This window comes from Lepidochelys kempii, chromosome 3 (genome assembly GCF_965140265.1).
Source record: "Lepidochelys kempii isolate rLepKem1 chromosome 3, rLepKem1.hap2, whole genome shotgun sequence".
NCBI classification, from domain to species: Eukaryota; Metazoa; Chordata; order Testudines; family Cheloniidae; genus Lepidochelys; species Lepidochelys kempii.
This window is the reverse complement of record NC_133258.1, coordinates 85,710,441-85,738,404: the sequence shown is the minus strand read 5'-3', so window position 1 is coordinate 85,738,404 and position 27,964 is coordinate 85,710,441. Positions and strand designations below refer to the sequence as shown.

General features: G+C 43.4%; 1 protein-coding gene across 5 annotated transcripts in view; it reads left to right on the top strand.

Moving 5' to 3' along the window:
• TRAF3IP2 (TRAF3 interacting protein 2) overlaps positions 1-4,949 on the top strand; it is a 45,893-nt gene extending 40,944 nt beyond the window's left edge. For 4 of the 5 annotated variants that reach the window (XM_073337069.1, XM_073337066.1, XM_073337067.1 and 1 more), the window contains one exon: positions 4,212-4,949. In XM_073337069.1, the coding sequence (XP_073193170.1) occupies positions 4,212-4,358 (147 nt within the window). In that variant the 3' untranslated portion in view covers positions 4,359-4,949. The remainder of the gene's footprint in view (positions 1-4,211) is intronic. The other variant, XM_073337070.1, reaches the window with a different exon arrangement.
• Positions 4,950-27,964: the final 23,015 nt, after the last annotated feature.

The following is a 27,964-nucleotide window of genomic DNA, read 5'->3' as shown; positions in this document are numbered from 1 at the left end:
GGAAGTTTTAACCTAAGCTGGTAAAAATAAGCTTAGGAGGTTTTCATGCAGGTCCCCACATCTGTACCCTAGAGTTCAGAGTGGGGAAGGAACCTTGACAGGGTCCGTATCCTGTTGCTCTCATATCTTCCTGGTGTCAGGATCCTGAACTCGACCATCTCATGGTCACTGCCTCCCAGGTTCCCATCCACTTTAGCTTCCTCTACTAATTCTTCCCGGTTCGTGAGCAGCAGGTCAAGAAGAGCTCTACCCCTAGTTGGTTCCTCCAGCACTTGCACCAGGAAATTGTCCCCTACATTTTCCAAAAACTTCCTGAATTTTCTGTGCACCGCTGTATTTCTCTCCCAGCAGATACCAGGGTGATTGAAGTCTCCCATGAGAACCAAGGCCTGCGATCTAGTAACTTCCGTTAGTTGCCGGAAGAAAGCCTCGTCCACCTCATCCCGCTGGTCCGGTGGTCTATAGCAGACTCCCACCACGACATCACCCTTGTTGCTCACACTTCTAAACTTAATCCAGAGACACTCAGGTTTTTCTGCAGTTTCATACCGGAGCTCTGAGCAGTCGTACTGCTCTCTTACATACAATGCAACTCCCACACCTTTTCTGCCCTGCCTGTCCTTCCTGAACAGTTTATATCCATCCATGACAGTACTCCAGTCACATGAGTTATCCCACCAGGTCTCTGTTATTCCAATCACATCATAATTCCTTGACTGTGCCAGGACTTCCAGTTCTCCCTGCTTGTTTCCCGGCTTCTTGCATTTGTGTATAGGCACTTGAGATAACTCGCTGATTGTCCCTGTTTCTCAGTATGAGGCAAGAGCCCTCCCCTCTCGGGCTCTCCTGCTCGTGCTTCCTCCCGATATCCCACTTCCCCACTTACCTCAGGGCTTTGGTCTCCTTCCCCCAGTGAACCTAGTTTAAAGCCCTCCTCACTAGGTTAGCCAGCCTGCTTGCGAAGATGCTCTTCCCTCTCTTCGTTAGGTGGAGCCCGTCTCTGCCTAGCACTCCTTCTTCTTGGAACACCATCCCATGGTCAAAGAATCCAAAGCCTTCTCTCCGACACCACCTGCGTAGCCATTCGTTGACTTCCACGATTCGACGGTCTCTACCCAGGCCTTTTCCTTCCACGGGGAGGATGGACAAGAACACCACTTGCACCTCAAACTCCGTTATCCTTCTTCCCAGAGCCACGTAGTCTGCAGTGATCCGCTCAAGGTCATTCTTGGCAGTATCATTGGTGCCCACGTGGAGAAACAGGAAGGGGTAGCAATCCGAGAGCTTGATGAGTCTCAGCAGTCTCTCCGTCACATCGTGAATCCTAGCTCCTGGCAAGCAGCAGACTTCTCAGTTTTCCTGGTTGGGGTGGCAGGTAGATGACTCAGTCCCCCTGAGGATAGAGTCCCCGACCACCACTACCCGCCTCCTTCTCTTGGAAGCGGTGGTCGTGGAAGCCCCACCCCTAGGACAGTGCATCTCATGCCTTCCAATCGGCGGAGTCTCCTTCTGTTCCCTTCCCTCAGACGTGTCATCTAGTCCACTCTCCACATTAGTACCTGTGGAGAGAACATGAAAACGGTTACTTACCTGTACCTGCATTGCTGGTACATGGACACTCTCCTTTCTTCTTCTGGAGGTCACATGCTGCCGAATTTCTTCACCGTCCTTCTGTCCTCGCTGCACAGCCTGCTCTGAATCTTCATAATGTTGTGTCTGTAGAAGCATATCCTGATGTCTGTCCGGGAAATCTTCAGTTTCTCTTATGCAGCGCAGGGTCGATACTTGTTTCTCCAGACCTTGAACCTTCTCTTCCAATATGGAGACCAGCTTGCACTTTGTACAGACAAAGTCGATTCTGTCCTGTGGAAAAAAGACAAACATGGCACATCCAGTGCAGGTCACAACAGCTGAACGCTCACCATCCATATTACCTTCCTTCTACGAGCTTCCTCAGGAGTTGTAGTAACTACACAGAGAAGCCAGCAAGATGTAAGCCTCAGTGGGCTCTCCCCTGGTGAACTCCCAGGCAAACTCCCTCTGTTAGCCTCTCTGCTGTTCACTGCTCAGCTGGTTCGCAGCTGACTGGCTTTTTACAGTCAGGCCCACTCAAGGCTCACCTGGAACAAAGCACTCCCAATTCACACTTTTCAAGCCTTCATTCTTCCCAGCCTGACTCACAGAAAGGCTTGCAAGTAAACAGCCATCTACAGTCAATTGGCCTAGTTCAGGGATCAGCAGCCTTTGGCAAGCGACCTGCCAGGGTAAGCCCCTGGTGGACTGGGCCAGTTTGTTTACCTGCCACGTCCGCAGGTTTGGCTGATTGCAGATCCCACTGGCCACGGTTTGCTGCTCCAGGCCAGTGAGGGCTGCGGGAAGCGGCGCAGGCCGAGGAATGTGCTGGCTGCCACTTTCCAAAGGTTGCCAATCCCAATCCTAGTTGATGGGAGCCATCAAGATTCCAAACCACCATTAATGGCCCACACTTTGCATAATTACTGTAGGACCTCAGAGTTATATTTCATATTTCTACTTTCAGATACAAGAATGATACATTTATACAAATAGGATGACCACACTCCATAGATTATAAGATTTGTAATGATACCTTACAAGAGACCTTTTGCAGGAAGCATATTTCAGTTACATTATATTCACACTCATTAGCATATTTTCATAAAATCATATGTAGTGCAATGTCACAGGAGGGCTGTAGGAAGTATGGGGAGGTGTGGGTACCAATATATGTAAACCTGACCCATATAGAGAAGAAATAAACAGTATAGATGTGAAGTGGAATGATGTAAACAGGAAGCCACACTCATCATATTAAACCAAGTTCATTTTTATTTTGCTTCCTTTATACTGTCCTGGTAATAATTTTTCATGTAATCAAGCACAGTATTACTGCAATTGTCATGAGAAGGTGAAGGGATCAATGCTTGGAACGGTAATAATAATGATAGGGTCTGGAACTTAGTAAGTAATCCCCTCGAAGAAAAAATTTGAGAACTGCTCGTATATGGAATAAAGTTCACCACCGAGGAGCCAATAGGAACCAACTGGTCTCAATAGTTTTCACTATGAAACTAAATAAATACTGAAGGGAGAAGAAATTGTGACAAGCAGCTTAAGCCAAAGACTGAGTGGGCTTTTCCAGCCTCTACTCGTGTAATGCTACAAGGAACCTCGGTCTTACCACCTCTCAGATCTGGCTGCTGATTCAGCCCTTGCATTAAGGCAACAGAATGGTAACCTCAGTGATTTAGGTAAAAATATTAAGCATTTAATTCCTTACATGATGCCCAAACAATGTGCAGTTTAGAACACTATGTCTCGCTAGCCAAAGGATCACAATGGAGAATTTAGTTACTTATTTAATTTTCATGCCATATTCTAAATAAGAACAGACAAGTAATAGATCTGTATATGTTTTATTGATTTGCTTTATAAATTACAATAAACATAACCTTTACAGTCTGCCAATGGAATGTTAGTCAGTGATTTTCTATGTGCTAACACACACAAAGCATTTGGGAGTCCACAGTAGTTTTGGTATGTTTCGCTATATATTCCCTGATAACCAAGGGCTGTAAGAAGATCAATCTGCTATCAGACAAACCTTGTAAAATCAGAGGGCAAAGAAAATGCTAGAGTGAAAAAACCCCAACAAAACTCAGAGTCAGTACATTGACTTTATTAATATGTCTCATGAGTCATTGAGTGCAAACCTGTTGGTCTAAATAATCAGTTTCCATCCTTCCATCTAGGGGAAATTTTTACTCTTCGTTCATTAAGTACCATGTAAATATGTGGCACTATATAAATGTTCATAGTGCCTGGATACTATGGTGATGAACATTTTAGGCATTTGTCTAATAGTTACTGATATCAGTGAAAAGTACCTTAAAACATGAATGATGGTTAGCACCAAAGTACACTAATATAAAAATGTTATACACATATGTTTTTTTGTGATCAGTTATGCAGCTGAGAAATACATAGACTCAACCTGTTTCAAAAAATAAATAAAAATCCAAGTGTGACTAATTTCTTGTCAGTGTTGTGGGAAATGGCCATAGTAGAGACACACTGATGGTTGTATGGCAGAGTCTAATAATAACACTGCTGGGAGGTTTCTGCAAGAAAGTGATATGCAGTCAGGGGATTTTATGTGGTTATGGTTTTGGTTTGTTTTTTCTCATTTGCAGGAACATGTGCCTACCTGGCTTCAGAACACTCACATTTATAGCTGGCCAAAAAATAAGAACAACATCTTATTGCGGTTACTGAGAGAAGAGGAATATGTTGCTCCTCCAGTAGGACCTTTGCCAACACTCCAGGTTGTGCCATTATGAACATTTTTACAGAAAGTGCATGACAAGCAATTGTTAAAGGGTAATGTTGGCAGGGAGCCAGGACTCTTCCAGGTGGCCCGTTCTGGTGATGGAAGATTCTCTTTCTGCTAAAGGAGTTGTCTTGGGTAATTCAGACTCAGCTCCCTCACTTCTCCACTGTATCAAACATTTCTTTCGGAAGCTGAGCAGGCATAATCCCTCTCTTGATTCTTAAACACATTGCAAATGGAAAAAATGTCCAATTTTATTTTTATTGATGTTTCTAATATTCCTTTACTAGTCTGCCACACAGCACGTAATTACTATAAATGATGTTGCAATTAGTGTAAAACAATTCCGCCTTCCTGTTTGCTGAGGGTTTCTTTTGTTGTTATCCAGATGTTCTTGCATATTACAGTGTTCACAAACAATGGTATAGACAATAAAATATATTTGCTTTTTGTAAAACTGTTTTATTTATTGCTGGGGAGAAATAAATGAGGCTTTATGGTGTTTTGGGAGCAACCTTAAAGCACTGGCGACTGTTCAGTAATACATCTTTTATTCAAACAGATTATCTTGCACAGTACTTGATAAGAGGCCCTGTGACTCTAGCAGACCAGGTGCCAGCTCATGGGAAGGCCCCAGGCCTTACTGAACCATGCATAAATGGAAACCAGTCTGGCTTACCTGTGGGTTAGTATAGTTAAAATAGAGAGACAAGGTGAGTGAGGTAATATCTTTTATTGGACCAACTTCTGTTGGTGAGAGAGACACGCTTCTGAGCTACACAGAGCTCTTCTTCATGTCTGGGAAACGTAATCAGAGTGTCACAGCTAAATACAAGATTGAACAGATAGTTTAGCACAGCATATATTGAATGCTAAACTGTCTGTTAGATCTTGTATTTAGCTCTGATGCTCTTGAGTACCTTTCCCAGACTTGAAGAAGAGCTCTGTGTAACTCAAAAGCTCGTCTCTCACCAACAGAAGTTGATCCAATAAAAGATATTATCTCATCCACCGTGTCTCTCTAATGTCCTGAGAACAGCATGGCTACAACAACACTGAATACAACAATGGAAGATATAGTTAAAGTAGATGTTAATGTTATAAGAGTGGGTTTGGTGTCTAGACCTTATGAATAGTGTAGGATGCTGCATGTATTGATCTCACTTATAACCTCTGTAGCCAACGGTATAAAGTTATATTGAGTGTTTGCACTGTAAACCTCTGTAATTGTGTAACTCACTACAGGAAAAGAAGCATTAATTAAGGTATAATGCTCATCCTGCGCACAAGATAGCCCACTGAAGCCAAATGAGCCATTGTGTAGCATCGAAGGACAGAGACCTTGTTGATTGCATTCCTCACTCCCTCCAGGAAGGGAAGGCCTGCACATGAACTCATTCCATCAGCTTGGAATCTGAGGTGAAAGAGATAAAAATCTGTGACAGGGAAAAACTGGGTCTCTTTCATGCTGTCTGAACTCTGAGGGGCAAAGATTTCTAAACATAAGCAAGAGATTCCCCGTGCTGCTTGGCATGGGTCAGCCCTAAAGGATATATACAACTGCTTATTATAAAAGCTTATGTTTTTAAATCTTTTAAAATCTTAAGACTGTAAGTGTGTGTGTGTGTGTGAGATTCATGTTTTAACCCTGTAAAGAACTCTCATTTCTTTTCTTAGTTAATAAATCTTAGTTTATTACAGGACTGGCTACAGGTATTGTCTTCAGTTTGAGATCTGAGTATAATTGGCCTGGGATAAGTGACTGATCCTTTTGGGACTGGGAGTAACCTGAATATTGTTGTGATTTTTGGTGTAAGTGATCATCTATCACATAGTCCAGCTTGCCTGTGTGGCAAGTTAGACTGGAATGCCCAAGGGGGCTGTCTGTAACTCCGTGGTCAGACTGTTGTAGCTCTTTAGGAGTTCACACCTGTTACTGAGTTGGTGAAATCCAATTATAGAAACACACAACCAGTTTGGTGTTTCCACCCTGCTTTTTGACAGTCTGCTCTAGGTTGGCACTCAAGGGCATGAGCTGCTCCAGACAGCATGACAGGGCCCTTTTAGATCCCAAGTCACTAAAGTGCTACTCTCTTACAGTATAGTCCCTAACAAACACCTACTTTATTCTGCAATAATATTCCAAAACACTACAGCTTAATATGTTTTTAGTTATTACCATAAAATGCTACAATATTTTTACACTGGGCTTTAGCTTTGCTGCTGCTCTTTAACCCTTATTAAAACAAGAACGTGACAAAGAACAGTCGCTATTCTGCAACAGTGTGCTAGCCCAGAGACACAACTTTACAACCCCACCACTTGTAAGACTTAGTGAGTCATAAAATAGTTTAAGGAAATATGGAGGGTTGGCACATAGAGAATCTACCTAATATGAGATCAGCAAAAATGACAGGGTTTTTTAAAGATATAAAAAATATGTGGGAGGAGTGGTTGTTTATCTTTTTACTCAGTTAGCCTTATTGACATAACAGCTGGGATTCTATTCAACTTTAATGGTCAAAGCCTACAGCCCTTACTGTTTTGAATAGTCTCATAAGGGCTCCAGGAACAAGCCCAGAATCAGCTACAATTAAGGCTACGATTTAGTCACGGGTATTTTTAGTAGAAGTCATGGACAGGTCAGGGGCAATAAACAAAAATTCACACCCATTTTTACTATATACCTGACTAAATCTTAGCTGGGGGGTGTGGAATGCTGCTCTGGGGGGCCGGAGGGGGGCTGCTGCTCTGGCCGGGAGGCCCAGGGGACAGCAGCACCAGCTGCTGGGGGCCACCGAGCAGTGGCTTCTCTGGCTGCCCCCGGGCCACCCACCCACCGCTGCCCGGCAGCTTAGGGGTCAGGCACACCAGCTGCTGCAGAAATCACGGAGGTCATGGAAAATCATGGAATCCGTAACTTTTGTGACCTCCATGACAGACACGGAGCCCTAGCTATAGTCAGTGCAAATACTTTTGCATGATCCTCCTCAAGTTTATTATTCAGTATCATAGAGTGATTTCCAAAATTAGTTTCACAAAAGCTTTTGTGCAGACTAACAATGAAATCTGTGTAACCAAAAAGCTGAGATTCCTTTCACATTGGGCAAAATATTTAATTGCCCTTCCAGGTAGATGCAGCTTGGCAGGGCCTGCCTTGCTGTGTGCATGAGAAGCAATCAGAAATGGAGCTGCAAGATGCAGACCTGTAATGTAAATACACCTAAAGCAGATTTTCTTTGTAGGGGCTCTTACATAAGGAATTCTATCTAATTCTATCTATCTAGGTGATTTTGATGAGGGGCATATCCAATGTTGTCACTTTCGTTACTTCATCATGAGTCTTGTGATAATTGACGTATTTCTTATAGCCGCAGCTTCTGATAGCATGTGAGTAAGCGCAAATTCCAGCTCCACCCCCCTCCTTTTTTTTTAATAGTAACTTTTAGCTGGCATGATTGTGGAGAAAAGCTTGAAAATGTGACTTGAGTGCATTCTAAAGACTCCGAAAAGTGAAGGCAAAGTTAAAAAAAAAACAAAAAGAGACAGTATTTTTTTTAATTTTACAGTTTTGGGGGGACCTGACAGTGACTCATAATTTTTAGCACTTGGGATCATCAATAGTGCATAACATTTGGAACTAAGGCTATATGGGGAGGTTCAAGCCCAAGCCCAAACATATACACTGCGATTTTGCAGCCCGAGCCTGAGTCAGCTGACCTGGGCCAGCCGTGAGTGTTTAATTGCAGTCTAGACCTATCCTCAGAGTATGTCTATACTGCAGTGTAAACCCAGGGTTCAAACTCAGGCTCAAGCCTAAACTGTCATCTACACACAAAACATACTAACCCAGGGCTTGGACCCAGGGTCCCAGGAACCAACAGGGGTGGAGGGTCTGAGCTTGAGTCAAACCAGGACCCAGGGCTCAAGCCCTATAGTTTTGCAGTGTAGATGCAGTCCCACTGGATTTGTGCACTGGGAATCCACCAAAAGTATCCCACAATCCCATGGGCTGACTTTTTTTGTCCTCTGGACAGTCACATTTGGGGGACAGTCAAGCTTTCCCACACTGCACTACGAACAAAGGGCTAGAGTAGCCACATTTTGGGAGGTGCTATGAAGTTTGGGGTGTGGGTGCAATGTAGACACTACAGCCTCAGGTTGGGAGCCTGGATTCAACAGTTCCTAACATGGAGTTACAAAATGTGTGTAGACACTCAAGGCCAAGGTTAACAGAGTTGGCTAACTCAAATTTTTCTAACTCTGGTCTTATGTTGTAGTGTAGATATACCCTTGGAGTCTTTAAATCAAGACTAGATGTCTTTCTAAAAGACATCCTGCAGTTCAACCACAATTTATTGATCTTGGTGTAGGAATCACTGGGTGAAATTCTATGGCCTGTTTTATGCCAAGAGGTCAGACCCGATGATCATAATCGTCTTTTCTGGTGTTAAAATGTATTAAAATAATATCTTACTGGAAACAATAACATTGGGGAGCGGGAGAAAGGAACAGAGTCTAGGAAGCACAAGGAGTTCAATCCCTTTATTCAGACATTTTCTCACTGATTCCATTTCAAATAACAATTCCCAAGCTTTGTTGATCTTTAAATTAGTTAGAGCATTCTAGAAGGATACACGCCACAATGATGAGGGCATGGTGATGAGGAAACAGCTTGTGAGCAGTTCCTCTTAAAGATGTTTAGTAATATAGAGAAATGGTAGGAGTTGTGAAAAGTGAGAGAAAGGAGGAGAAAAACAAAATGAAAGACTAGAAAGGATTAGAGAAAAGTAAGAGAGAAAGAAACAGTCAGCAGATAAGGGGAAAGGAAAAGGAAAAGACAAAATATACTGAAGCTATTTAAAAATTAAACATTTTACATTAATATAAAGGAAATGGGTTAGAGGACAAAAGACTGAGACACAGAAGGGAAGAAAAATGAATGAGAGCAAGCATTAAAAGTATATTTGCAGCCAAAGTCTAAGTAAATTATTAACTATATATGTAAATAGCATAGTAACATATATAAACATTCCATATGTAAATAATTACATTTCCCAAGAGTCTGGCATTATTGCCTAGTAGAAGCTGAGATACAGGTAATGAAGGGGATGAAAGGCGCCTCTTAAACATTTACAATTGTTTTATGTCTGAGTTTGCTTATCAGACCAGCTAGTAGGATTCATGGGGTGGGGAGTTATGCATTGTCCCTGTAATCAAGATATAGATGAAGGCATAAGGGTTTATTTGCTACCAATTTAACCTGGTGATGGGTGTAGTATAAGAGTATATATAAAATTTGCTGTGAAAGAAGTATCTCTCTGCTCTTGTTATAAGTTTCAAGAAACTCAAATTACACTACTGGGATGAGCCTTTGATACAAGTCACCAGCACTTAACAAAACCTTATTGCAGTGGTTCTATTCCATAGCTAATCTCCAGTGAGGATACTTTACAGCCACTCTGATAAAAAGCCAAGCCAATAAGGTCTCATATGAAAAAATATTTGAAAATTCTTGTTGATGTACCTTCCCATAACTGCCAGTTTCCCCCCTTAGGTTCTTTAACTTTCCAGTTTCTTTTGTACCATTTAACAAAACAAAGAAGCAAAGATCCTGTAACCTGTCTGGACAGACAGCAAGATAAACTACCAAGCCTGCTCATTAGAGCAGCTTGCCTGAAAGGCACCATTGTTAGCAGCCTGCCCTTCCTTATCTCTGTCTGGCAACTAAGTGAAGGCAAAGAAGAACCAGGAATGTTAATAAGGATGACTACTATAGGCAGAAGCAAACTTCAAAAAGGAGTTCAAAGGAAAAACAGTCCATACATCAGTGCTACACAGCTGAGACATATTGATGGAGGGAGAAGAGCAATTACTATTATCACACTTCCATGTTATTGGGTTAAAGCTACTGGAAAAGCTAGGGCAAGTACCTCATCTTGAAAGGAAACAAAGCTGTAAGGCCTTGAAGTACAAAGAGTTTACCATGGTAACAGATGAAAATGAGCCTCCAATAGTTACCTAGTATTCAGCAGACAGAACAGGTGTATGTTATCTTTCAAAATAAATATCCATGTTTCATCCCCTGGCTTTATTACAAAAAGTATAGACTTTTTTCTCCCTTCACTTAGAGAAGTCTGGTTACCTGGAGGAGTCTGCCATTGTTTAAAAAAACAAAGGCTGTAGTTTGGGAAATGTAACCAACTTTCTAAGGACAGCTGCTTTTGAAGTTTCCAGTTTAAATTGACATTGTAACTATTGTAGGATAATGCTTTCATAATACAGTAGCACTGATACAAACTGGATTTGCAGCATAGATGGAACCCTAACAGCTTCCTAAATCATGCGCCAGGTCTTCATAAATTCAAGTCAGTTGTATAAGTCAGGAATGTGGTTAAAATATGGTTCAGTTCCATCTCCACTGCAAGACAGTCCTTTATTTAAACCATGCCAGCAGCCTACTGTTGTGTTGTAACAGGTCCCTTCTGGACAGCCATTGTTACAGTAATAAATGGGAACTTCAAAAATACTTATGCTAAACTTTCTAAGATCTCTCCAAAATCATATGCAATGGAACGTGCGCCTCTTCTGAAGACACCTGTCTTGTCTAACTAAAGCCATGACCATAATGAGAACAGAACCAAGCACTACATTTGCATTGAAACTGTTATTGCCGGCAGGTTGTAGCACATTTTTTCTGCCCACTGGGAACAGAAGTATTTTTTGTTTGAGGACAATGTTGTTGTAGACTACCCACAACACGGCTAATTTATTTTGAATGAATATAGTTAAATATTTTTATTCTTCGGAGCTTTATTTTTTTTTTTAAAGTAGCTCATCCCCAAAACAGCAGCATTGAGGGAGTTTGTTAGAGCTAACTATTGCTTTTACTTGGACTGACACACAGTTATTGTGATGCATCCATTCTATTTTCATCATGTCAAAGTCTGCTAAATATAATGCTTTGTGACTGCCATATCTGGGTGAGAGGTATCCCAGTGACGTAAAAATTTCCACCTTGGGAGTTTCAGTAAGAGACTGAGTGCTGAAGTGTGCTGTGAAAAAGCCTGCAATCTTCCAAGTACTTTTGATAAGTTGAAGAGATTTAATAAGAAACACTTTAAAAGTCTGATATTGGGTGTGGGGGAGATGATACAGTAAAGAGCATTTCACTTTTAGGCCACCCCACTTAATCCAGCTCAGGCTGGTAGTAACCAAAAGTCATTACAGTCTGATGGCTGTATGGTGGCTGATGTGAAATGAGTTATTGATCAGTTAATTTCTCAGAGCACATCACACACACACAAAACTCATCACAACAACTTCCTGCTCTATAACTTTCCTGTGATGGAGTATACAACACCTCATACCAGTAACGAAAGGGTTAAATGGTTACTCTGGGACGAGGAAGCCCCACCCACCACATCTCCAAAGTATGCACAGCTTGCACGAGGAGCTCAAAAAGAAAACAGGCCAGTTCAGTAGGCTTCAGACAATGGAGGTGAACTGATCTACACCCTGAAAGCCTGGGAAGAAGACCACTGCAGGAACACACAGGGAAGAACCTGGTGATTCTCAGAAGAACTGAAACTTTATCTTTGATTCCAGGTATTTAATGACACTATACCCATTGGGAAAGAAGGGACTGGTGGGAAGTGATCCAGGAGACAGCATTATAGCACTTTGGCGCAAGACTTAGCTGCTTTACACCGGGTCCTGTATTGGAACCCAGTGGTGAGGGTAAGCCCAGATTCCCCTATAGAGGGTGCCAAAGGTCAATGCCTTTCCCTAATTTGGGGAGTCCAGAGGAGAGAAGGCCCTAAGGACATAAGGGTCAAGATCCTGAGGGGGAACTCAACCGGGGGAAGCCCTCTCACCTAACTCAGAGGGCAACCCCATTGCTGGAGTCTATATAGCCCAAAAGGGGCAGACAAAAACATGTGACCTGGCTGAGGGCTGAATCACAGAAGGAATGGACCACGGCAGGCACAGGTGCTGGAACTAGGGGTCGTGGAGGTGGGGCAGCAATCCCTGGCTTGAAGTGGTTTCCATCATATACAGGGTTTACAAATTGGTTCAATGGCCCTCAGCACCCCCACTATAATTGTTCCAGCATCCCTGACCACAGGACCTGAGTGGCACCAGGAAAAAGAGAACCTGCCACAGTATGCTTGGCCACTGGACGGTGCTTGCCGTGAGTGATCTCTTTAACACTTCCCCAAAAAGGGATGTAGAGCAGAGTCTAAGCACTAATTTCAAGGTTGTTATTCACAAGTAACAGTTTCTTGACCAAGGACTCATCATGTTTAAGGGTCACTGGCAACTTGTCTTCTTTAAGGAAGCCACTGACTATCCCTATCACTAATAAGCATAGACACTTAATACTGGCTTTCAACAAGCATGGCCCAAAATATAGAGCACTTCTTATCATAGAGTCGGGCAATACAGGTATATGGACAACGCCAAGGCTGGCTGCCTTTCCGAAGGGTGAGACAGTCTCTTCAAGCAGCCATAGTGGTAACTGAGAAGATGGCTATATGACTCATGTTGAAGAGGCAAGAGAGAGTAAGGATATCCAGGAATGGGAGTATTGGCCACATGGGGCAAAGGGGAAGAGATGCCCAGGCTGTGTATATTAATCCTTACTACACAGTGGAAGGAGGAAAAAGAAGGAATTTAGTGTTCACCACTCATGAAAGGAATAGGAACGTGATGGAAAAGGGGTATTTTCTTAGAGTTTGCCTACACAGTTATTGTACTGCTATAATGGTTTAGGTAAAACAGTGCAACGCCCTAGTGCAGATGCAGTTTTACTGGTATAAAGATGCTTATATTGGTATAGCAATAAGCTATAGACTTATAAAGTATAGACCTATGACAGTATGAGGATTAGCTGCCCTGGTATGACATGTTTTAATTAGAGATATTCACTATTTAAAACACATAACATTACTTCTGTACCTTCCAGTAACACTAATTAAAGATGCATATCTTAAACCCACGCATCAAGTTGAGAACATTCCCATTCCTTTGCACATCTGGCTGGGAATAGGAAAAACTAATAAGTGAGACTGAAAACCCTGGCCAGTTTGGGAATTGGCATCAGAGACAAAGGTTTAACTCGATCACTCAAATAAACATCTGAGTCATAGAGTGAGTGTCAAGAACTGCAGCCTCATTCATCTAAGCTACAACAGAGAAAAAACAGGAGGCCCATCATATCTGCTTCCTTTTTGGTTCCATTTGCTTGTATTTCTCAACCACACACATTCCCCTTCTTTAATGTTTTATCTACTTTTCTCTTGAACTGACTGATGTCCCTTGTTGCAATGGCAATTTCCTGTACATAGAACTGTTTCAGAGTAACAGCCGTGTTAGTCTGTATTCGCAAAAAGAAAAGGAGTACTTGTGGCACCTTAGAGACTAACCAATTTATTTGAGCATGAGCTTTCGTGAGCATCCGATGAAGTGAGCTGTAGCTCACGAAAGCTCATGCTCAAATAAATTGGTTAGTCTCTAAGGTGCCACAAGTACTCCTTTTCTTTTTGTACATAGAACTGTTAATCTGGAGACCCAGGTTTGAGTATCTAGCCTCTGATCCTACTCCCTATTTGCCTGCACCACAATAATCATAGTTTAACCTGCTCAGAGAGTTTTAAGATAGGGAAAGCAGGAAGTGTTGCTTATCAGGCAGTGGTGGGGAATTCTGCATGGAGCATCACTGCATTATTGTTGAGCCAAGACACTGTTAGTCCCCTAACTTTCATGAGCACTATATTCACCCAAACTTTAAAAAAAAGCCAGCATATAGAAAGGTAACTTAAAGAGGACACTGGCAGTGTGAAGAAGTTACAGTTATCTTTATCAGAAAGATACTGATTACATCAATGTGGACACAGAGGTAACATCAATTGGCGAGCTCAGCAAGTGTTCTGCACGTTACCTAAGATATTGCATACTGAGCTGAGTTCATCAAAGGAGGCACAACAGCAATTATCCTTCCTGATCTGAACGTGAACTGAGTAGTGTCTATGTACATCGAAAATAAAGAGAACCTATCTTACCAGATGCAGCTTGTACAAACACAAGTAGCGTGTGTGTGCATATTTAGCTTGTCACGCAGGAGTTTAAGTACCTCAAACCTTACCACATACCAGGATTCAGCAGGCTTTAAAAGGATTTCTTGGCAACCCAAAGTAAGTATCATTTAACAGCATACATAACTGTAACTCCAGTTTTGACTCCTTTATTTTTTATATGCTTGTATTAGTTAATTTCTGCTGATAAAAAAGCACCTAATTTTCTGCAGTATCACTAGTGTGTTGCAGAAATTAGTTGCTTAGCACCATTGTTATGCATGGCACTTTACAGAACAAAATAAGATGATAAGGTTATTCTCCTGAAGAGTTTTTAATCCCACTGTATATTGATTTGAGATTCCTTACTAAAAGCATTTGCAAATTATCTGTTGCTTCTTTGTAAGTGGCTCTTTTTTGTGTGTGGGCTTCCTTTCTCTGTGCCTAATTTGGATGGAGAATAATGAACTTCCTGTGTTGAATGCTGCAGTACAAGGAACCTCATTGTATCCTGACCACGGAAGAGTATATCAATAAATAGTTTATAAGGGAGCTTTGAAGAATCTTGTTAGAAAGACTTATTCTCCCAGTTCCATTTGTTTGATGAAGTGCATCATGTGATAAATACATATAATGAACTTCTTCAGATGCTGCCAGTGAGAAACCCAGCAGCTAAAATGCCAAGTCCCATGGCATCACTGTGTGCATAACAAACTGATTACGTGAATGAAAAAATTATGCAATTCAAAGAATTCTTCTCCTTCCACACTGTACAGCATACCAGTGTTATAAGATTTTCTGTGCTGTCCCCAACTAAAATATTCTGACTACGAAATCCAGTTCCATCCCATGCAATTTTCCTCCCATGACTTCACACTTTATTATGACATCCAGATCTCATTTCTCAAAAAATACCAATTTGCAAAAAGATTTCCTAGTAAAACATTTATTCATGTTTCTAAATGCTTCATTTCTGTTGAAAAAAACTGAGCACAAATTCAGTGTAATAAGGTCAGTTTTTGTTTTTTAAACAAAAAATAATTTAAAAGCCTTCTGGTATAAAATGCCAGCCACAACATAAGCGTTACATTTATGAGATCAAAGGTCAACTCATTAATAAGAAGCCCTTCCCAACTCATGGCTGTAGAACCCATGGTCACTTTAACATAGCAATATCTTATATGCTCTGTCCTCCCCATGCTCCTCAATATTCACGATGCTTGTAATGCTCGGTCTGAGAACCTTTGTCTACTCTAGAGAACTGCACTATTGCAATTTTCACTAGTGTGACTGAACTAATACAAGCTACAATGGTGCAATGTAGCGGTTCTCAAACATCATTGCACCGTGACCCCCTTCCGACAATAAAAATTACTACACGACCTCGGGGGAGGGGGGACCGAAAACCGACCCCGACTGAGCCCTGCTGCCCGAGCTCTGGTGTCCTGGGCGGGGGGGCATGTAACCTTAGCCCTGAGTGGTGGGACTCGGGGTTCAGCCTCAGCCCCAGGCAGTGGGGTTTGGGCTTGGGCCCTGGGCCCCAGCAAATCTAACACCAGCCTTGGCAACCCCATTAAAATGGGATTGTGACCCACTTGGGGGTCCCGACCCACAGTTTGAGAACCCCTGGTGCAATGCATTCACAGCTGCCATCCTGTTTTAAAGGGTAACACAGTGCACTGCATCCACACCCAGCACTGCACCTGTCATAAATATAAAGGGAAGGGTAAACCCCTTTGAAATCCCTCCTGGCCAGGGGAAAGCTCCTCTCACCTGCAAAGGGTTAAGAAGCTAAAGGTAACCTCGCTGGCACCTGACCAAAATGACCAATGAGGAGACAAGATACTTTCAAACGCTGAGAGGAGGGAGAGAAACAAAGGGTCTCTGTCTGTCGATAATGCTGTTTTTCTGCCGGGGATAGACCAGGAATGGAGTCTTAGAACTTTTAGTAAGTAATCTAGCTAGGCATGTGTTAGACGTGTTTAAATGGCTGAGAAAAGAATTGTGCTGAATAGAATAACTATTTCTGTCTATCTTTTTTGTAACTTAAGGTTTTGCCTAGAGGGGTTCTCTATGTTTTGAATCTAATTACCCTGTAAGGTATCTACCATCCTGATTTTACAGGGGGGATTTCTTTATTTCTATTTACTTCTATTTCTATTAAAAGTCTTCTTGTAAGAAAACTGAATGCTTTTTCATTGTTCTCAGATCCAAGGGTTTGGGTCTGTGGTCACCTATGCAAATTGGTGAGGCTTTTTACCAAACCTTGTCCAGGAAGTGGGGTGCAAGGTTTTGGGAAGTATTCTGGGGGGAAAGACGTGTCCAGACAGCTCTTCCCCAGTAACCAGTATTTATTTGGTGGTGGTAGCGGCCAATCCAAGGACAAAGGGTGGAATATTTTGTACCTTAGGGAAGTTTTGACCTAAGCTGGTAAAGAGAAGCTTAGGAGGTTTTTCATGTAGGTCCCCACATCTGTACCCTAGCGTTCAGAGTGGGGAAGGAACCTTGACACACCCCTCTCACAATTCCCAGCATGTACAAACTAAACCTGGGATTTGAGAATCAAGATGGATTTTAACTTTCCCAGGCACTAATAACCAGTCATAAAGTTCCTGCAGGTCATGTTATTTCTTCAGTTCCACCCGAACATTGAAGATGAATGGGATTGCACAGGTGTAACTGAAGAAATAATATGAAGACAATCTGCTTGCACAAAATTAAATAAGGACATAATGTGGTCTCCAGTGATAATGATATATGAGAAAGAAGGGACCCAGCTTGATTCTTTTGCTGCCCAGGATGAGTTTGCAGGGCTAGCAGTTAGAAAAAACATCTTATTTGTCAACTAAGCAAATTTGATACAGTAACTCCTCACTTAACGTTGTAGATATGTTCCCCAAAAATGCGACTTTAAGCAAAATGATGTTAAGCGAATCCAATTTCCCCATAAGAATTAATGTAAATAAGGGGGTTAGGTTCCAGGGAAATTTTTTTCACCAGACAAAAGTGTGTATGTATATATATATATATATATATATATATATAAACACAGTATAAGTTTTAAACAAATAATTTAATACTACACACAGCAATGATGATTGTGAAGCTTGGTTGAGGTGATGAAGTCAGAGGGTAGAAGTGGGTGGGATATTTCCCAGGGAATGCCATGCTGCTAAATGAGGAACTAGCACTCGGCTGAGCCCTCAAAGGTTAACACGTTGTTAATGTAGCCTCACACTCTACAAGGCAGCACAAATGGAGGGAGGGGAGACAGCATGGTAGACAGAGATAGAGAGACACACCCTGTGTGAGAGAGAGAGAGAGATGCACATTGCCCCTTTAAGTACACTGACACCACTCTAAGTACATTGCCTTTTTAAGTAGATCAGGAAGTTGAGACAGCAGCTGCTGCCAGCAAGCTCCCTCCATCCTGAGCCCTGTCATGTGTCCCCCCTGCTCTATAGAGATGGGGTAAGCGGGGGGCAGGAGCAGAGGGAAGGGGGGACACCCTGACATTAGCTCCCTTCTTCTCCCCCACCCCTGCATAGCAAGCAGGAAGCTCCCGGGAGCAGCTTCAAGGCAAAGGGCAGGAGCAGCACACGGCAGTGAGGGGAGGGACAGCTGAACTGCCCAGCAATTGATAGCCTGCTGGGCGGCTGCCGCACAGGGAACTTAGGGGAGCGGAGAGCTCATAGGGGGGCTGCTGGTTCACTCTAGTTCCAACTTCCCACCAGCTAGCTGCAACGGGCTGCTCTTTCTGCAAGCAGTGGACAAAGCAGATGGCTGCCAAACAACGTTATAAGGGAGCATTGCGCAACTTTAAACGAGCATGTTCCCTAATTGATCAGCAACATAACAATGAAACAACATTAACCGGGATGACTTTAAGTGAGGAGTTACTGTATGAAATCATAGGGACACAATAACTATGGAATTTCACAATGCTGTTGTTAGAATGACTCTTAAGAGAAGACATAAACTTTAATTCTATAATCTACAATGTAAACTTGGCCCCTTAATGTCACTGTTTCCACTTTAAAAGGACAATCTCATGGAAGATATTGTTTCATAGTTGTTATTAAATTATGAAGTTTTGAAACTGTATTTTATTCCTTTCCAAAATGTTACCCCTGCCCCTTGCACAGACTCTTTAGTTTGGTGTCACAGGTTACTTAGAGATGTTGGGCCTGCTGTTACTGATTGGGTCGTAGGAGGGTTTTTTCTTTTTTAAAACAATCATGGAAGCATTTTTGGTAGCTACATCGTTGCAGCCCAACCTACTTCCAAAACAGCCATATAAAATTACTGTTCATGAGTTTAGCAAGACAAATATAAAGGTGAGGACCAGTCAGTCACATTTTGAGAGAAAGATGTGATCTGACCCAGGAATTACTGAGTTCTAATCCCAGCTCTGATGTTGATTCCAACTCTGTGGTCTTGGCCGAGTTATTTTTTCTGCACATTTTGGGTGCCTCAAGCTTTACATGCCCATCTTTAAACAGTTCTCTCAAATTGGTCTCTCACAATTAGTGGACCCTTTTGAAAATGTGGGCCTAAATCTTACTGAGTTTCAATTTCCCCAATTGTAAAATGAGGATATTACTGAGGCTGCTCCCTATTACAACATAGCATAATCACAGAAATGTAGGACTGGAAGGTACCTCAAGAAGTCATCAAATCCAGCCCCTTGCGCTGAGACAGGACCATCTAAACCTGGACCATTCCTAACAGGTGTTTGTTCAACCTTTTCTTAAAAACCTGCATGATAGGGATTCCAAAACCACCCTTTGAAGCCTATTCCAGAGGTTAACTATGCTTATTGTGAGAAAGTTTTTCCTAATATCTCACCCAGATCTCCCTTGCTGCAGATTAAGCCCATTACTACTTGTTCTCCATGTCCACTGGAGGTAGGACCATCCTCTTTAGAACAGTTCTTAACTGTTATCAAGTCTCCCCTCAGCCTTCTTTTTTCATCCCCAGTATTTTTAACCACGCACTTCTGAGTTATATTAGGGTTTTTCACAACTACATTTCATTGTTGACTCATATGCAATTTGTGAAGCACTATACTACCCCCCACCCCCTCGCAGATCCTTTTCAGCCGTACGATCACCTCGCCAGCTTTTAGACATTTTGTAGTTGTGTGTTTGATTTTTTTCCTTCCTAAGGTAAGTACTTTGCACTTGTCTTTACTGAATTTCATCTTGTTGATTTCAGACCAATTTTCCAGTTTGTCAAAGTCATTTTGAATTCTAATCCTGTCATCCAAAGTCCTTGCAACTCCTCCCATCTTGGTTTTATAAGCATACTCTCCACTCCATTATCCAAGTCATTAAGGAAAATACTGGAGAGTACCAGACCCAGGGCTGACCCCTATGGGACCCCACTAGATATGTCTTCCCAGAATGACAGCAAATCATTGATAACTCCCCTTTGAGTACAGTCTTTCAACCAGTTGTGCATCTACCTTACCATAATTTCATCTAGATCACATTTCCCTAGTTGGTTTATGAGAATATCATGTGGGACTGTGTCAAAAGCCTTACTAAAATAAAGATATTTTTATCTACTACTTCCTCCCATCCACTAGGCTACTAATTCTATATGCTTTTGCTATTCTTTTGTACCTTTTCTTAGCAATAATACTACTTCAAAGGTTTCAGAGTAACAGCCGTGTTAGTCTGTATTCACAAAAAGAAAAGGAGTACTTGTGGCACCTTAGAGACTAACCAATTTATTTGAGCATGAGCTTTCATGAGCTACAGCTCACTTCATCAGATGCATGCCGTGGAAACTGCAGCAGACTTTATATATACACAGAGAATATGAAAAAATACCTCCTCCCACCCCATTGTCCAGCTGGTAATAGCTTATCTAAAGTGATCATCAGGTGGGCCATTTCCAGCACAAATCAAAGGTGCATTCTGAGGTTTACTTTATTCATATTTAAATATTCAGTAGACAAAAAGCACTATATGAGTGTTAAGTGGTGGTGTTCTGGGCCTAGTAATCTTGACAATGTCTCTTTATAAAGTAGTAAGTGAGGAAGCTCTATAGCCAAAAGTAAAACATGGAAACTAACCTGCCTGTTGTTGATTCTGAAACCTGGAATTTGGTCACTTTGGAGTATCCTATAGTAGATTCTTTTTGGCACTGTCACACTTTCACATATACTAAATATTGTCTAGATATTTCCTGAACAGGACTATCTCCAGGGATTGAAACAATAGGGTATATATTTTATAAATAAAGATAGTGATATATAGGCAGAAAAGAGCAGAGCACAACTGTCATAAATATAAAGGGAAGGGTAAACCCCTTTAAAATCCCTCCTGGCCAGAGAAAAAAATCCTCTCACCTGTAAAGGGTTAAGAAGCTAAAGGTAACCTCACTGGGACCTGACCAAAATGACCAATGAGGAGACAAGATACTTTCAAAAGCTGGGAGGAGGGAGAGAAACAAGGGGTCTGTGTGTCTGTCTATATGCTGGTTTCTGCTGGGGATAGACCAGGAATGGAGTCTTAGAACTTTTAGTAAGTAATCTAGCTAGGTATGTGTTAGATTATGATTTCTTTAAATGGCTGAGAAAAGAATTGTGCTTAATAGAATAACTATTTCTGTCTGTGTATCTTTTTTGTAACTTAAGGTTTTGCCTAGAGGGGTTCTCTATGTTTTGAATCTAATTACCCTGTAAGGTATCTACCATCCTGATTTTACAGAGGTGATTTCTATTTACCTTTATTTCTATTAAAAGTCTTCTTGTAAGAAAACTGAATGCTTTTTCATTGTTCTCAGATCCAAGGGTTTGGGTCTGTGGTCACCTATGCAAATTGGTGAGGCTTTTTATCCAACATTTCCCAGGAAAGGGGGGGTGCAAGTGTTGGGAGGATTGTTCTTAAGATCCAAGGGTCTGGGTCTGTAGTCACCTAGGCAAATTGGTGAGGCTTTTTACCAAACCTTGTCCAGGAAGTGGGGTGCAAGGTTTTGGGAAGTATTTTGGGGGGAAAGATGTTTCCAAACAGCTCTTCCCCAGTAACCAGTATTTGTTTGGTGGTGGTAGCAGCCAATCCAAGGACAAAGGGTGGAATATTTTGTACCTTGGGGAAGTTTTGACCTAAGCTGGTAAAGATAAGCTTAGGAGGTTTTTCATGCAGGTCCCCACATCTGTACCCTAGCGTTCAGAGTGGGGAAGGAACCTTGACAACAACTCTTCTGGGAATCACTCCAAGAAAATCAATATGCAAGATGGCACTTTATCCCTACGCAGAACTGGTAAGGGAAGAATAACATTTCGATTTGATCATTTTAAAATTAAATACAAATTAATTCTGTGCTCGTACGAACATGCTGCTCTCCCATTGAAATTAAAGAGTATATCTAATGGTAAAGTTTGACCTATTGTGACATGAGGTCTGAATTTGGTACCTAGTTTTTTGACACAACTATGGGTCTTCTGGAAAGGATTATTGTAATTTATTCTCTATCTTTGTTGTTCTCCAATCTTTCCATAGCATAAACTCATTCTTAGGAGAGAGTCTGTGAATAGGTTTACAACTTGCCACTGCATGCAAGGGGTAACAACAAGAGATTGTACCCAGAAGAGATTCCAGTGGATGAACTGGCAGCAACGAGAGTCATGGTGTAACTATGCAGGGTGCAGTCAGGTGTTTTTGCGTGTTTTGTTTGACTGTAATCTGGATATAAACAGGGTTCCAATCAATGTTCCCTCTAATTTTTGACAGGCCATGTGCACAAAATATTTCTTCCATGCAAATTTTTGACAGGTCGTGTGTGCAAAAAATTTCTTCTGTGTAAATTGTTGTGCTTCTGTGCAAATTTTTGTGCACGCAGTGTTTCGCCGTATGCACGGGGTTTAGGATCTGTGTGCGCACGCACACGTGCACAGCTTAGAAGGAACAGTGGTTCCAATGGAGTTCGTGGTGTGCTGATGTGATGTGCTCATGCCAGCCTTTGTTGCCTAGTAAATGGGTTGGTACGCATTGCACCATTTGTAGTTTTTGAGGTGCCTACCTTCAGCTTCAATGAGATGCAAAATTTAACCTGCTGATGAGAAATGTAAGAGGGTCTTACCCACATAACATACAGGTGATGGTGTGAGCTGGTACAATTCAATGCAATATGGCACCATATAAACTCAGAATGGTGTATGGGTATACTAGATGGAATGCTTCATGGACTATATAGATTTTCAGAAGATTTTAAAGGAAGAGAAAAAGGGAGCTTAGTGCACACCAACTGCAAGGCTCCTCTAAACATAAAGAAGTGGAATGAAAGAAGGCACGAAAATAGGAGTGAGCAAATGATATATAAGGAGATAGACATGGGTGGTAGGTAGCGAAACTGAGGCAGTACAGGAGATGAGAGTGAAGATTTGGGTGAGTGCAAACTTAAAAGGAACCTTGTTCGTGTTTTTTTTATTGTTGTATGCAGTAATAGAACTGAACTATTTCATATGATAGTTGCCAACTTTCCAATTTCTGAAAACAGGACACCCCTACTCCGCCCCCTCCCCAGAGGCCTACCCCTTGCTCCATCCCTCCCCCAAGGTCCCACCTTCTGCTCGCTCCTCTCCCCCCCACTTGCCCTGCACCCAGCCCAGGGACCACTTGTACTTTCCCCACCCCTCCAATTACCTGGCAGGGGGAGGCTCTCTCCTCAAGCCACTCACTCAAGTCACACAAGAAGTCTGTGAAAGAGCTGGGAATAGAACCCAGGAGTCCTGACTTCCAGTCCCACCCCACCCCCACTCTAACCACAAACCACCATTCTCTTCTCTGAGCCAAGAATAGAGCTCAGGAGTCTAGAGTCCCAGCTCCCCTGCTCTAACCCACTTGCCCCCACTCCTCTCCCAGAGCAGAGGATAGAAACCAGGTGACCTGGCTCCCAGCCCCCCTGCTCTAAAACCTCCCCTCCCAGAACAGGGAGAGAACCCAGGACTCCCTGCCCCTCTCCTCCTCCCCCCAGCTCCTCCATCCCCAACACCAAGGCAAGGGATGGTCCCAAACATGCCCAGGACTGGGGGCAGGGACCTGCTCATTTCTATCAGGGGAACTTGCCCCATTGTTTGTAGCCATCCCCCCTGACAGCTGCGACCTGCTCACCCTGGCTGGCTCCAAAAAACTTACATGGAAAAATTGGTTCTGGGGTCTCCTTGGGGGTTTAATGACCAACCAATTCTGGTTCCTCCACACCCTATGGTGAGGGGCTCTTGGGGCCCCAGCTCCAGGGCTACCTCAGCAGTGGCTGGGGCAGACTGGCTGCAAAGTGTGGGACCCTGCCAATTTCTGCCACCTGGAAGAAGTGGGCGCCAGAGTTCCTAGGGGGCAGCTCCTACCTGGGCAGTGATCGTGCTGCGCGTGGAGCTTGAATTGGCAGCCCAGCCCAGCCCAGCCCTTCAGGGGAAGCAGCCCCACACAGCGCGCAAAACCCAGACCCCCTCTGTAGCCGATGGCGGGTGAGCGGAGTGGGGCCAAGGGTTGCTCTCCAAACAGCTCCTCTCCCGACATCCACACCCCACAGGTAGCAGGCTGCCTCCTTCCTTCCTGTGACATGCTTGGAGTTTGACGTCCCCTCACCTGCTCTGCTCGCAGCCCCCCTCCTCAGCGGGAGCTGCCTCCCCAGGTTGCAAGAGGCCTGCTGTAGTTGCCGCTGAGGCTCTCCGTCAGCAGCTGAGCAGCTGCTGGTCTTCCTGCCCTCTGGGTGAGGAGGCTGATCACAGTTACTCTGGTAACTGGACTTTTAGTGTCTGGGCAGCAGTGCTGACTGGACACTGCCAGGTCCCCTTTTCTAACAGATTTTCCAGTTGAAAACTGAACACCTGGCAACCCATGAGTCTAAAACATTAGTTTGTTGATATCTTTGTAAATTTTTTTCCTGATAACCATCATGTTTCCTTGTGCTACATTTAAGTTTTGGAGTCTAAGGGCAACAGTCAAAAGAATGCAATAGTTTATGCCACATTGTTCTAAATTAATTCTGTTCATCCGTTGCTTTCTCCTCTTCTTTCTTACTCTTTTTCTTTTGGTTTTTGTATGTTGTAACCTCTGTATGGCTGGAAGTTCTTACATTACCAAAGAAATGATTTAGCTCTGACTGCACTGGGGAATCCCAAGAAATAATAAAGGTTCCACCAGATGACATGGCACATCTCCAACACCTCAGACTCCAGTGTGGTTTGAATACTGTATCTAAGCTTAGTAAGATATCTTGTTGTGTAAATTTTCCAGTAAAAAGTCCTCTATGACAAAATATCACCCTTCTTGGAACAAAAAGCATATTCTGCCATAATCTTGATATCACAAGTTAGCTCATTTAAAGGTGGTATGCCAAATTCTAATGCTGAGTTTCATGTATTATTAATTATTATTATTATAATAACACAACACCATCCCTGGAATAATCTTCAAAATTGAAATGAAAACTTTTACTTTTTTACAATTTGAATGTAGATTCATTGCTTGTGAAAGGCTTCACATTCACAGTCCAGGAGACTGAAGTCCTCTGTTTATCAGCAGAACAGATATAGGACAGACATTGCCATCCCTAGCCTTGTGACACAGTGTCTTTAGATGTTTGATGTGCCCCCTGCACTGAATACCAGTCCAACTGATCCCCACCTCCACCAGTCTCTTCAAGGTGGTCTCATACAAGTGCAGATTTTGGCTGCTTCTCCTAAAAAATCACACTCCCTGCTTTACTCAAACCAGAGGTTAATGAGACACCTGGTGAGCTCCTCTGGTCAGCAAGCAGCACACTGGGTAAGCAGCTTGTAATGTTGTTTTGCACAGACGGGCTGAGCTGGGCAGGAAATAGAGAAGGTTGCATATGTAAGCGGGGGAATGGTCCCGCTATTGTGGGAAACTTTCCTGGCTTATATGCTACCCCGGTGAAGTGGGCTAGCGAAAGGATCTGAGTCCTCGCTCACACGTCCTTTACTCAAAGGCCTGCCTGACCTAGAGGGCTCCCCTTCCACTCTCAGGTGTGGCAGAATCCTCATAATCCCAACAAGGCTGTGCCCTGGATTCCTGGGGGGCTCAACCCCCAACCTTGTTGTGGTCAGTTAAGGCAGGGGCTAGGGTGTCCCTACTCCAGGGTGCTCTCTCTGCACTGGATGCTTCCCTGACCCACTGATCAATACATACAGGTCAAAGCAAATACAATTCATTAAAAAGCAATCAATTTTTAAAAATAAGGAAAAAATGGGAAATGTTAAAGGAAAACTCGTCACCACGCTCTGTGGCACAGAGACATCAGAACCAGCATCTCTGGAATGTAAGGGAAGTTCAGTCTGTTCCTCACAAGTAGTAGGCCTCCTTCTCAGGCCCTGGCTGTGCTGCAGGGATTCTGTGGGTTGGACACTTGCTCTGGTGGTGGCCACATGCTCTCAGGCTCTAGGTGGCAGGACCCTTCTTCCCAACGTCGCCCCCACCCCGTCAGGGTTTAGATCCCCCTCTAAGTCTGGCCTGCAGAGCCTGTTCTCGCTACCCCTTCCTGCTTCTCCACGTGGGCACCAATGATACTGCCAAGAATGACCTTGAGCGGATCACTACGGACTATGTGGCTCTGGGAAGAAGGATAAAGGAGTTGGAGGCGCAAGTGGTGTTCTCGTCCATCCTTCCCGTGGAAGGAAAAAGCCTGGGTAGGGACCGTCGAATCGTCGAAGTCAACGAATGGCTACGCAGGTGGTGTCAGAGAGAAGGCTTTGGATTCTTTGACCATGGGATGGTGTTCCATGAAAGAGGAGTGCTGGGCAGAGACGGGCTCCATCTTACGAAGAGAGGGAAGAGCATCTTTGCCAGCAGGCTGGCTAACCTAGTGAGGAGGGCTTTAAACTAGGTTCACTGGGGGAAGGAGACCAAAGCCCTGAGGTAAGTGGGAAAGCGGGATACCGGGAGGAAGCACAGGCAGGAATGTCTGTGAGGGGAGGGCTCCTGCCTCACACTGGGAATGAGGGGCGATCAACGGGTTATCTCAAGTGCTTATATACGAATGCACAAAGCCTTGGAAACAAGCAGGGAGAACTGGAGGTCCTGGTGATGTCAAGGAACTATGACTTGATTGGAATAACAGAGACTTGGTGGGATAACTCACATGACTGGAGTACTGTCATGGATGGTTATAAACTGTTCAGGAAGGAGAGGCAGGGCAGAAAAGGTGGGGGAGTAGCACTGTATGTAAGGGAGCAGTATGACTGCTCAGAGCTCCGGTACGAAACTGTAGAAAAACCTGAGTGTCTCTGGATTAAGTTTAGAAGTGTGTGCAACAAAAGTAATGTAGTGGTGGGAGTCTGCTATAGACCTCCGGACCAGGGGGATGAGGTAGATGAGGCTTTCTTCCGGCAGCTCACGGAAGCTACTAGATCGTATGCCCTGATTCTCATGGGTGACTTTAATTTTCCTGATATCTGCTGGGAGAGCAATACAGCAGTGCATAGACAATCCAGGAAGTCTTTGGAAAGCGTAGGGGACAATTTCCTGGCGCAAGTGCTAGAGGAGCCAACTGGGGGGGGGGGCGCTTTTCTTGACCTGCTGCTCACAAACCAGGTAGAATTAGTGGGGGAAGCAAAAGTGGATGGGAATCTGGGAGGCAGTGACCATGAGTTGGTTGAGTTCAGGAACCTGACGCAGGGAAGAAAGGTAAGCAGCAGGATATGGACCCTGGACTTCAGGAAAGCAGACTTCGACTCCCTCAGGGAACGGATGGCCAGGATCCCCTGGGAGACTAACATGAAGGGGAAAGGAGTCCAGGAGAGCTGGCTGTATTTCAAGGAATCCCTGTTGAGGTTACAGGGACAAACCATCCCGATGAGTCAAAAGAATAGTAAATATGGCAGGCGACCAGCTTGGCTTAATGGTGAAATCCTAGCGGATCTTAAACATAAAAAAGAAGCTTACAAGAAGTGGAAGGTTGGACATATGACCAGGGAAGAGTATAAAAATATTGCTCGGGCATGTAGGAATGATATCAGGAGGGCCAAATCGCACCTGGAGCTGCAGCTAGCAAGAGATGTCAAGAGTAACAAGAAGGGTTTCTTCAGGTATGTTGGCAACAAGAAGAAAGCCAAGGAAAGTGTGGGCCCCTTACTGAATGAGGGAGGCAACCTAGTGACAGAGGATGTGGAAAAAGCTAATGTACTCAATGCTTTTTTTGCCTCTGTCTTCACTAACAAGGTCAGCTCCCAGACTGCTGCGCTGGGCATCACAAAATGGGGAAGAGATGGCCAGCCCTCTGTGGAGATAGAGGTGGTTAGGGACTATTTAGAAAAGCTGGACGTGCACAAGTCCATGGGGCCGGACGAGTTGCATCCGAGAGTGCTGAAGGAATTGGCGGCTGTGATCGCAGAGCCATTGGCCATTATCTTTGAAAACTCGTGGCGAACGGGGGAAGTCCCGGATGACTGGAAAAAGGCTAATGTAGTGCCAATCTTTAAAAAAGGGAAGAAGGAGGATCCTGGGAACTACAGGCCAGTCAGCCTCACCTCAGTCCCTGGAAAAATCATGGAGCAGGTCCTCAAAGAATC